The sequence below is a fragment of the Rhinolophus sinicus genome, linkage group LG05, assembly GCF_036562045.2.
Source record: "Rhinolophus sinicus isolate RSC01 linkage group LG05, ASM3656204v1, whole genome shotgun sequence".
Classification (NCBI taxonomy): domain Eukaryota; kingdom Metazoa; phylum Chordata; class Mammalia; order Chiroptera; family Rhinolophidae; genus Rhinolophus; species Rhinolophus sinicus.
Window position 1 is genome coordinate 123,904,425 of NC_133755.1, and position 12,506 is coordinate 123,916,930.

General features: G+C 39.5%; 1 protein-coding gene across 2 annotated transcripts in view; it reads right to left on the reverse strand.

The window, feature by feature from the left end:
* MAP3K7 (mitogen-activated protein kinase kinase kinase 7) overlaps window positions 1–11,636 on the reverse strand; it is a 65,470-nt gene extending 53,834 nt beyond the window's left edge. The window contains exon 1 of one of the 2 annotated variants that reach the window (XM_019743273.2): window positions 11,145–11,636. In XM_019743273.2, coding sequence (XP_019598832.1) covers window positions 11,145–11,264 — 120 coding nt within the window. In that variant the 5' untranslated portion in view covers window positions 11,265–11,636. The remainder of the gene's footprint in view (window positions 1–11,144) is intronic. The other variant, XM_019743274.2, reaches the window with a different exon arrangement.
* Window positions 11,637–12,506: the final 870 nt, after the last annotated feature.

The window sequence follows — 12,506 nt, forward strand, 5'->3', positions numbered from 1 at the left end:
TTTTGTTAGAACAAAATCATTAGATTTTATCATTGTAAAATTTATCAGGACCTTAGTTAGTACCATCTACTGCAATCTTTCAACTTTCAATGGATCCTAGTACTTTTCCTTAACTGAAAAATCTAACCTCTCTATACAGCAATCATGATGTACTTTTTATGAAGTAGGCACTGAGCTAAGTGCTTTATGTACATTAGGGCATTTCACGCAATCTTAGGAGACAAGTACTAATGTTATCCTCATTTTACAGATGAAGCACCTAAGTTTAAAGAAGTAACTTACCCAAGGCTATACAGCTAGTAAATAGCACGCGTGGTTTGGTGGCAGGCAGTCTAACACCAGAATGTTAGGTACCCTCGTTTGTACATATATATCTGCACCTGATCTCAGAAAGTAGCAGTTACATCTTCCCTTGGAGGAGGAGACTTCGCTTTAGACAAAAATTACCTGAACAAATTCCTGGGCACAGAACTCTTCTGTAACAAAGCTGACTGTAGCTAGGATAATTATGGACATTCCTCACGAGGCTGAATGTATAAAAACACCCAAATGGTTAACATTTATTGTTTACCGTATGCCAGGTACTAGTCTACATGCTTTCACGCATTAACACATTTAATCCTCCTCCATTTTAAAGGTAGTAAACTGAGTCATAGGGTTGCAAGTTGCCCAAGATCACGTGGTAAGTATTCAGAGAAGCCAGGATTTGAAGACTAGAGTAAGTAACGACCAATTCACTCCATTCAGCCTGTATGTGTCATTGGCTTAAAGGAAACTGGGCTGCCTCTAGGCAACAGTAGGACAGAGTCTGTGGGAGCTCGTCTTCCTTTGGTGTCTTTCCCATTCTAGCCCAGGGTGCTCAAGGTCCTCCTGCTCTGTAGGCTCTTGCTCTCCTCCACGCCTCTCATGAGAGAAAAGAACCAACATCAGTTATTTGCACTCGTCATCTGGTTACTTTAACAAAAATGGGTATGGGCTAAACCTGGCACAACCAGAATAACAGAACGAGAATGCCCAGGCTTTAGTACCCAACAGACTTGCGTCTGGATATACGCTCTGTCTACCTATTAGCTTATTAATGCTGGGCAAGTTCATGTCTTTGAGTTTGTTTTCTCAACAGTAAAAGGGAGATGCTTACATTTTCCTCAGTTAATACCTATAGGGTTCGTAAGCCAAAACCAGGCATTTCTTTAAATACTACAAAAGAACAATAAGTGCTTGGAGTTGGGTATGAATCAGTGTAAGGAACTGTACTACTCATTTCTCTCACAATTAACCATGGAGAATAGCAAATGGGTCCTAAAACAAATTTCAACTTTATGACATTAGGCTAAAAAGATACGGATGGAGACCAGCCTACCTACTGATATACTATGAAATGATGATTATGAAGTAATTTACTATATTCTTCAACCATGTATTTACAAATACATTAAAGCAACTTGTACTTAGTAGGTCTCCTCCTGTTTCATTTTTCTTGTCTCAGGAATGTCCACACAGGGATTCCAAACATTATATTAGGTTGGTGCAAAAGTAATTGTGGTTTAGAAGGTTAAAAAACAAAAATTCCAAAAACCGCAATTACTTTTGTACCAACCTAATACGTATCTGTGGATCATGCACTTGTTACAAAAACTGTTTTAGGCTTGTACGTATGACTAACCGTGATGCACAAGTGCCACCTAGTGCTGAGATGATGGCTGGCTACGCTTTCAACTTAATGGGAACAAAATGTGGGCAAATGAGGACATGACAAACTTTCTCCCTTTTGCTTAAGAAAGCAATTTTTTTGAACACTCTGAAATATAAAACAGGCATATTCATGTAAGATGAGAGCCCATGGCTTTAAGAAGCCTCTTATTACATTAGGGCCATAAGCTATTTTATATGTGTTGTGAAACAACAAATCTGAAAACGATAATAAAGTCCAAGGTGCCCAAGGTTCTACATATAAACTATGTTACATGAAAGGAGAAATAACTGCTGTGAATTCAAAGGAGTGAGATTAGAAGCACAGAGTCAGTGTTTAAAGAATTTAAATTTCTGCATATCGAATGATTCTGATCACCAATTCCAATGTACAGAAGAGGGGTTTCCCCACACCACAAAGCGGTTCTCAGATACCGGCTGGGTAGCCTACAATTCAACTCAATTCTGACACTATCTTCCTGGAGACGGCATCAGATCTCATAGGTTAAGGGCTCGGTTCTACAAGAAGGCCCCCCACCCCAACCTCAGCTGCCAGTCACAGGCCCAACTGTGCTTCTGATCAACCACCTACAGTTTGGAGGTTCCAATGACCCATTCCTCGGGTTCAATTAATTTGTTAGAGTGGCTCACAGAACTCAAGTATTTTACTTACTAGATTACCCATTTATTATAAAAGAATACAAGTTAGGACAGCAGATGGAAGACATGCATAGGCACGACATGTAGAAGGGACACGAAGTTTCCATGGCCAATCCATGTAACGTTCTCCTCCAAACTCCAGGGGTTCACCAACCAGGAAACTCTCCAGACCTTATCCTTCTGGGTTTTTTAGAAGCTTCCTTACACAGACATGATTGATGAGATCACTGTCTATTGGTGATTCATTCAGCCTTCAACCCCTTTCTGCTCCCTGCAGGTCAGGAAGGTGGGAATAAAAAGCTCCAACCCTCTAATCACAAGGTTGGTTCCCTTCTGGCAACCAGTCCCCGTTCTTAGATGTGGTCCAAAAGTAAACACATTAGCATAAAAAAAGACAGACAGAAGACATGCTTATTACTTTCATCACTTAGGAAACTCCAGAGGGTTGGGGGAGCTGTGAGCCAGGAACCCTGGACAAAGAACAAATATATATGGACACTGCATTTTGGTCGTCTCAATGACCAAATACATATTTCTTACCAATCACCATATTGCAGTATCAAAAAACGACTTTCCATTTTCTCAAATAATATAAATGTAGAGATATTAAGAGTGCAAAGAAAAATGATATAAAGAATTGACCCCTGCCTTCCTGGAATGAAAGTGAGGTAGAGAGGAAACTCAAGACAACACCACAGTATTTGAACAATTTTTTAAATACTTAAAGCTGAAGACAGCCAAAGGTGAGAGTATATGATGGTGGCTAAAGAACCACCCCTTCGCCTTCTGGGACAGGCTTAGCGATTAGAGGACAGAAAGGACTTGTCCCCCCACTTCTCACTGAGATCTCCAAGAGGAGGCAGCTGCACAGAATATGCTTTGCCAACGTGGGAAGCTACAAATGAGTAAGAGTGGCAAGGGAGAGAAACAGAGGAGGCCTCACTCAGGTTCTCTGAGCCCCAACACAATGTGGAAATGATACAGAAATACTCTTGCCAAGAGAAAAGCACGGTAACTGCAAATTAAAGAGTCTTCTGACTGCAGGAAGCAGGCTGTTGTAGGGCACAGTGTTGGAACCTATACCTGAGGCTGCAGGACGGGAGAATCTCAAACACAGGGAGCTCAGGGAAGAGCTCAGCTGAGTGTGAGAATCAATGAAAGCCGACCAATGGAGAAGGCCCAGTCAGCAAGCAGGGAGAAACGGGGTAAGGTCTCCTGCTTTCAAGAGGTGAAAGTGAGGCGTATGCCAAGAGAACATGAACCTCATTTGTTTACTCCTTAAACCAATATTTCCTGAATGTCTACTACATCCAGAGATATAGCAATTGGGATACCAGAGATACAGCACTAAGTAAGACAAAGTTCCTGATCTACATGGAATGTACTTTCAATGAAAAGGGGACCAAAAGAAATCAATAGACAAAAAGATGAACAAGAAAAGTATTAGATTGTTAAAAAAGCCATGTAGTAAACAAACAAAAAAATAGGATGATACGACAGAGACTACTAGAAACTTCTGTTGAGATAGTATGGGAAAGCCATCTGAGCAGGCTACTAACTTGCTATTTGAAGGACACAAGGAACCAACCAAAGAAACAACTCATGTTAAGGCCCTAAGAGAAAACAAACAAACAAACAAATAAAAACAAACAAACCCTCACTCCCTATTCAACAATATTGAACCTTGTTTAGGCCACGTAGGTGCTTTCCCAGGCACTCAAGATATAGAAGTGAACAAACAAATCTAAATCCTTGCTTTTAACTGCTTATAGTCTCACAGCGGGAAACAAAGAGGAAGCAAAATATGTAAGAAAAAGACACAATATTTTAGAAAATGATAAATGTGCTAAGCAAAGGAGCAGTATTGTATGTGTACACATGTACGCACACCTCCTCCCCACCCGCCAATTTTAAACATGATAGTCCTGCAGGGCCTACTTTTCACTGAGAAAGATGACATTTTAGTGACGACCTAGAGAAACAGAATGTTCACTGTGGGCGTTGCATAGTTGGAGAAGGGAAGAGTGAAGTAAGATGAGAGACAGGCAGAGTCTGAATCCTGAATGGCTCTCTGCATCATGAAAAGGAGTTTGAATTTTTATCTAAGTGCAATGGGAAGCCAATTGGAGGGATGTAAGGAAAGATGTGAGATGATTTTACATTTTAAAAAATCATTCTAGCTCTTATGTAAAGACTGGATTGTAGGGGAGCTAGAGTGTACGTATCGATGGCGAGACCAGGCCGGAGGCGATCACAGCAGCCCATGTCAGAGCAAACAGCTGACAGGACAAGGTTAATGGCAGTGCAGAAAACTGGGCAGATATGGGCAATGTTTCACATGTAGCAAAAGAGCTGCATGCAGGCGGAACGGGTGGAGAGGAAAACAGATGAAAAAAAGGGTAACATCCAGATTCGGCTACAGTTTAATGAAGGATAAGAAAGAATGGAGTAGGCAGATTGAACACAGAATTCTGTTTTAGTCATACAGAGGTTAAGATGACTGTTAGATATCTAGGTGGAGATATCAAGAAAGAAAGTAGAAACATGAGTCAGGGAGTCGTCAGGAAGGAGATAAGAACTTGGAAGAGTCATCAGCACGCAGATGGTATTTCTAGTCAATCAACCAGATGAGATCATCAAAAAATAATATGTAAATACTGGGGTCCCAGAACTGAGCTTTACAGCACTTCATTTCAAACATAGAGGAGAAAGAACTAAGAAAATTGAGAAAGAACAGTCAATAAGGTCAATAAGCACACGAACCAGGAGGGTGTCACAAGAAGCCAAGAGAGGAGTTTCCAAGAAGAAAGTAGATGAAAAACAGCAAAACATTAAGCCAATGGCTCTTCAAGTGTGGTCTCTGGATGAGAAGCTTCAGCATTACCGGGAAATTTGTGAAAAATTCTCAGTAGGGCCCAGCAGTCTGTGTTTTAACAGGCCTTTCAGGTGATTCTAATGCTTGCGAACGACTGTGTTAGGTTATATTAAAAAACCAATTAACAGTGAGAGCAGAGAGCCCTCCCCTGCTGTTGTTATTATTTATGAAAGTTTTTCAGAGCACTGAGAAGCGATCTTGGGCAGAAAAGGAGAGAGAGAATTCTTGTGAGCAACCCAAGTTTTTCTTAACATACGGTAAATCAGTAGAAAAGGGTGGCACAGATGGCAAATTGACACAACTGACAACTTAGGTAAACAATGAAAAACTTAATATTCAAACTAGAAAATACTAAAAGGAAGTCATCTTTTACTTACTACCAAATTTCTAATTCAAGTTCAGAAACCAAAAATGCTTTTTGGATTGCATCCATAGCTGAATAATACAAGTTTCTCTGACACATTGTCATTAATAATTACTTTGAATGACAGCTTTCCCCAATGATAAATTTTCACCAAGAGTGTAAAACAGGGCACAGATCCAAATTACAAGTATCTTCCCCATCACACACATCCATCTAAAATGGTGAACCTAGAAATAAATATTTCAGATATTTTTCACCATCCCTCATCTGTAAAAATAGAAGAACAGAGGAATGCAAAGAGGACTTTGGTTTTAAAGGAGAAGTCAATTTAGAAATATTTCCTTCTAAATTTATCAATGTTTTCTAAATTACTCTGTTCTTAGATTAATTCTCTTATGATATGCATCTATCATAGGTTTAGTCCTGTTGGTTTTGGGTCCACAACTTTAGTCTCATATTGTAAAGCAGATTTAAATTTAATAATGAAAATATAACAGAAAAATATGAGAGATGGTGTGTAGAATATCCATGCAATTAATATTAAAAGGCATCAAAATCAAAATCAGAATTTGAGGTAGGTGTGGTGTGTGTGTGTGTGTGTGTGTGTGTGTAAAGCAACTCCTTTAAACACTAATTTCCTTAGGATGGAAGACTACTCCATTCCTCCATCCAAGTGACGTTATTAAAAAACAAACAAACAAACAAACACCTAAATGGAAAAGGATGTATGCCCTAGTGCTTTTAATTTACTATCAAATAATTCTTAATTGTCCCCAATTCACGTTATTTTTAGTTCAGTGACTATAGCTGTCAGTTTGATTTGGCCCTGTCCTGTGGACTACGTGAACGGACCCTGGCTACACTGCTATTGCTCTGGCTAGAAATTTGGAACATGATGGAACAAGCATAGATCGCACATTTATTAGTTAGAGAACTTGGAGCCTCCAACTATTTCAGAACTTCAATATCTATTAATAAACTGTGGCAGAGTGGAACTGCCATCTGCTGACAAGGCAGACTTGATAACACAAAAGTAAAGCTTCAATTCAAACTTTCTTTTGAATTTTTCATGCAGTCTTTAAAGCCTGCCATAAGACATCTGATCTTCTTAATAGGTCTTTTCTTTCAAATAATATGCTTGCATCATCTTTTAAGGTGCACATACACAATATAAAAGTTATTGTTGTGGCTACCTCCTCACTGTGATAAAAATGCTAGATCTACTGAAACCACTGCTAAGTTTCACATAGAAGAGTTTATTAATGTTGTATATCCATAATTAAATACTGACTAACACATCTATGGACTCAGTTTAATTCAGGCCACTATCAGTTAGGTCTTTCTCTATTATCAGTTGCCCATATACTCACTCACAACTTAAAACTACAAAATATACATCACTGCCAAAGTTCTTTCTCTACCTTTAAAAGAAAACCTCTGCACATCTCTATAACGAAGCCTGAGAACACATAACTGCTGCAATGATTACATGTACCTTGCTCGTCTGTCATACTTGAGGTTGACACTGTGAGTCTCCCTTTGAAAAAGCAACCATGACAAAGTGGGTCTGTTTGCATCTTTGTAAAGGCTCACCAATACCTGGCTGATTCATAGCACCTGACCTTTCACAGCATCTTTTCAACCTGCTAAACAAAAAGTGTTTGCTAGGTATAATGGAGTGTTACGCAATCAACATTTGGAAAGAGAACCAGATTTCATTTCTAGTAAAAATGCTGACTTAGACAAATCACTTACTGATCTTACCCTCTAGGATGTTAGAGAACCAGACTTAACTTACTCATTCAATAAATACTCATAGAAAATGTTCCAGGAGCTAGGCATTGAAGTTACAAGTGTGAATAAGGCACCTCACATGGCAGTACCATGAAGGACAACAGAAGTGGCAAAGACCGAGGCTGCTCAGGAGAACTTCTCTAAGGAAGTAACATTTGAGCTGGGACTTGATTGGTGAGAAGGCGCCAGCCACATGAAGTCTGGGAAGAAAGGCATTCATTCATTCTAGGCAGAGAACAACTGCAAAAACAATTCATCTTAGGGCTTTCCCCAATCCATGAGGCTTGCTTTACACAAAATCTAGTTTCAAACTGTTTTCCACTAGGTGGAGCCTTCTGTGATTAACCCTAATTTCGAATTATAGCTTCAATGCTCAATTTACATTATATTCATAGTTTTAAATTTGCGGTTCTGAAAATATAATTATTAACTGCTCTGTTTATTCTAGTCTCACAATTCAAAATTTTTAAGGAGAGAATCCTAAGATTCTCCTATCATTCTCAATACCTTAGCAATACTGTGCACAGAGAATGTTCAATAAATGCTCAGGACCAACCACTATAAAGGAAATCAGTGTTTTATGTCCCTATTCTCAGAATAAGTTTTGGTTATCGAGTACCTTAGAAAGCACTAACGTGACATTGTAAATCCATTGGAAAGAGCAACTGACTCAGGAGTGAGAAATCTCAAATTCAGTTCCCCAGCTTTACCATTTACTTACGCTTAAGGCTTCTGGCAAATCAAACTCCACGTCCATCTGTCAATATCTATGAAATGTGGATATCACTTGCCCTGTCCATTCCGTGAGAGATCACGATCACTGTCCCTAAAGCTTATTGTGCAAACAGAGCATAAATAGTGGAAACAACATATATGTTTTCATTTTAGAACTAGAAAAGAACTTAAGTGATCTTGTTCAATCTCTCATGTTATGTGAGAAATCAGAGGACCAGAAAAATGAGGTGTCTTGCTCAAAGTTACTGAAATATGTTACGGCAGAATCTAAATTTTCTAAATACCCAGAACACTTCTCACCACATCACACCACTTTTACCTCTTCTTGCAAGCTAGTTCCCAAAATGTACATACCTCACAGAAATTATTCTAACATTCTCTACACTCAGATTCAGAATGGTCAAAACTAAATGACTTAAAACAAAAAGTATCTATGTAGATTTCCAAGGTTGAGACCTTTCATAATTTGATATCAGAACTGAATTTAGGAAGTGCCACACTGATTATAGAGTCACACTATTAGGGATGTAAGCATTTAAATCAGCTGATGCCTTAAACATATGCATCCACTAAATAAATGACTGTATATTTGGTCTGTGGTTGGAGTATTTTTCTTACATAGTTTCAAAATGAATCAGTATACTGATTCAATTACAATGTTATTTCACAAATTTGGAATATGATTTTCTTTATTTATAGGCAATATATATATATATACCATACAAAATATTAAAAGTAACATAAAAGACTTCCTGTTTCTGGTCTTTTTCTGTTCTCTTATTAATGATTTTAACCTAGAAGCAGAATTTAAGTTGAGAAATAGTTATTGAGTACCCATGGTGCACTCTGGATCATAGAACACAATTTTAAGGTATGAAAATGAAGAAATCTGATGGAAATTATGTAATGGCTGCAACATCAGAAACGTCCAAATACAATGACTAAAGGGAAAATAAACTGGGTATTTAAAAAAACCCTAAATGATTGCCTAATATTAGAAATTTTCATTTAAAAACAAAAAACTACATCTCAGAAATGTCCTAAGTATACCAAAGAAAGGTTGAAACATTATCTAAACTGAAAGGTCTTTGGAAATATAAAAACCTAATTAGAAGCTAAATGGCTTTGGGGAAGAGCAGCAAAAAGTTACTGTCTCCTTTTAGGTTTCATTCCTTCAAGAAGCGAGAATGTAACATGCTTTAGAAAGTAGTGCACAAAACTAATGTTGTAGGGATCAAATGATGTAACTCAGTGAAAGCATTTGATAGACCATGAAGTACAAGTTATTATTATATAACAATTTGTAGTCTACAAGCATGACAGTTCACCACAGAGTAGACGTAAATGCTTATTTAAAAACTGCAATTCTTTTATACTGACTCACTGAATTTTTATTCTTAAAAAAGAGACTCACTGAATTTTTATTCTTAAAAAAGAAAGAATGTTAGCCATGAAAGCTGGATAAACTCTCCACTTCTGAAAAAGGAATTTATCTTAGCCTCACTAGAAAAAAACAAAACAAACATATCCACACACACAAAAATCCTCCCCCTTTTTACAAACCACAGGTCCTTCTTTTAGCTATGTGACCTTAAAGCAGGTCACTGTTGTACTCTGGAACTGTTTCCTGGTAATATGTGTCAGGCACTGTGTTGGGTGTAATGCATATGTTGCCTAATAGCATCTGTTATACAGATAAAATGAAATAGAAATTACCCCTATTTTATAGTTAAGGAAACTAAAGCTCAAAGGGATTAGTTAGGAAACTTGCTCCAAATCACACAACTATTAAGTGGCATAGCTAATATATTGGACCTTCCTCTAACTCCAAAAGGCCTCGTTCTTCCCATTTATACTACCCTATAAAATAAGGTTGTTCTCGGTGATCTCTAAGGTTTCTTTATGGAATTAAAAAAATATGATTAAGTAATCTATTATTCTTCCAAAACATTCATAGAAAAGAAACTTATTTGTTAAGTGATAATTATCTTTTAGCTTGTCATTACCTAAAAATAATTTTGGATTTTTAAAATAGAGATAACCAAAAGTCTGTAATATCAGACATACAGGGTTCTTCATGGAATGCGTAATACAAAGTACTTAATAAATTCTAAAATTGATTAAGTAAATGGTAACTGATAGATACTATTTTCAACCAAAGGTTTAACACTTTGCAAAGTGTGTCTTTAAAATATATACAATTTTTGCTTTTCTAAATGTTATGGTCCTTAGAACCAATTTACTCCTCTGAATTTGAAAAGAAGCAATGTATTAAAGGTACATGTTATTACCCTTAAAGTACTGCAAAATAAAGAATGGATTTGGGTTTTCTAACAGTGATTTTGTGGTCTGGTGTTATATTCTAGTTGTCACCGAAATCATTAGCTATCTCCTCAGAATATGATACTTGAAACATCTTTTCATCGTAGACCAGTCTATATCACTATTGTTGAAATTCATCTGACTTAGTCCAGCTGAAGGCAGAACATTTAACATTCCCTACTGCTCCTAGGGAATCGGCGAAACAAACCATTCGATCCTCGGGGAAACTGTTAGATATAAGGATGTATTAATTCACCAAGCATTTACTGAACACCCACTACGTGCCAGGCAGAGCTAATGTCGAATATAAAGCACAATCCTTGGCCCTTAAGAACACCATGTCTTAGTGCATCAAAACTCCAAAAGGGCCACGGGCTTGGATGAATTTACTACTTACAGATGAGAGAACTGGTGGACCACACTGTCTCACCAGTTCATCCTCCTGTTTGAGATGACCCAAATCCAGGCACCGGAGTGTCAAATCCAAACTCAAGAGTGCCGAAGTGAGGGAAAAATAGAGCTACCCCCGAGCAGTTGAACGCGGAGAGTCCGCTCTACACCCGGTCTCTGTGGGGATATTGGGACCCCCCGGTGAACCCCGAGGGGCTCCGTGAATCAGAGGGGCCGCGGAGGCGCCTTAAGAGTCGACAACAGGTAGAGGTGGGAGCGGCCGGGGCCGGCGCCTCCGTGCCGGGCCTCGCTCACCTCTTCCACCTCGATCTCCTTGTAGTCGATCTCTTCAAAGTTGAGGACTTGGGAGGGGGCTTCGATCATGTCACCGGCCGAAGACGATGAGGAGGAGGAAGCGGCGGAAGCTGTAGACATGATCCCTCGCGGAGCCCGGGGGGCCCGGGGAAGCTGCCGCCCGGACACTCCGGGGGAGACCCGCGCCCACCCGCCTCCTGACCGACTTTCAGCCTGGAGCCACGGCGATCCGTGGAAGGGACAGGGGCAGCGGCCACAGCGGAGTCCACAGCGGAGTCCCCGGTCCGACTCCGCTGCGTTTTCCGCCGCCGGGCCCCGCCCACTAAGCTTCCGGTTCCGGCCTGAAATCGGAAACAGGAGGAGGGCAGCGAGCTCGAGGGAGGGGAAGTGAGAATTTTTTAACTGAGACTGAGAAAGGAAGGACAGTTTTGGGGGTGGGGCGGGGGAGGGTAAGAGTCTAGCTTAGATCTGTAGACCAAATTTCGCGAGATCTTTGTTAAAGGGCCTCAGCAATCGGATGATACCGCGAGAGCTGACGCTCTGACGTAATTCAAAAGCGCGAACGGAAGTAGCGCGGAGCACGATGGAATGTCTGTGCGGTTGGTCCTTTAGGAACCAGCGGGAAAGATAAAAGCTATGGTTTCAACTCTACTTGGTGAAGTATGTTATGGCCCTGGTCCCTTTTCTCGCGGAGACCTTCAGATGGCCGGGGTAGCGTTGGACTGAGTTTTTGTGATGAAGCATTTTAATTTCACCCCTAAGCTAAGCTGAACTAGTTCTTTACGAAGCCTTGGAAAATGTGTTTCCCTCAGTGTGGTTTATGGAAGGAAACAGTTGCTACTGTTACTTTGAGCCAGTCCCTGACTCAGAGATTCTCACGAAAATAATACAGAGCGAGCCGGCGCATATAACCTGGATAACAGTATCTAGGCTGAGTTCTCAAGAACAAAAGTTAATATTAGATAAGGTCGACGTAAATAGTTTGACATAATTTGTTATGTTCATATGAAGTTATGGGTTGCATTAATATTAACAATACATATGGAGTGATAACTTCCATAACTGAAGTTTTTTTTTCTTCTTCTTCTTTTTTTTTTTTTAGATAAAGTTTTATTGAGCCAAAGTGCTAGCCATATAGAAGACGGGTCTTGGGGCATGGAGTCTAAACCACCAGAAGCATGGCTAGATAGAAAAGAGTCCATCCTCCCAGAGTTTTGCAAGCGTTTTTATACATCAAGTAGGGGGAAGGGACAAGAAAGGTAGTCTTAAAGAATTTACATTAGCTGTAGGAAAAGGGTGGGAGGTGAGATAGGCGCAGGGTCCCATAAAAAAATGTCTGTTTCTGTAGATTGGCTGTGGGCA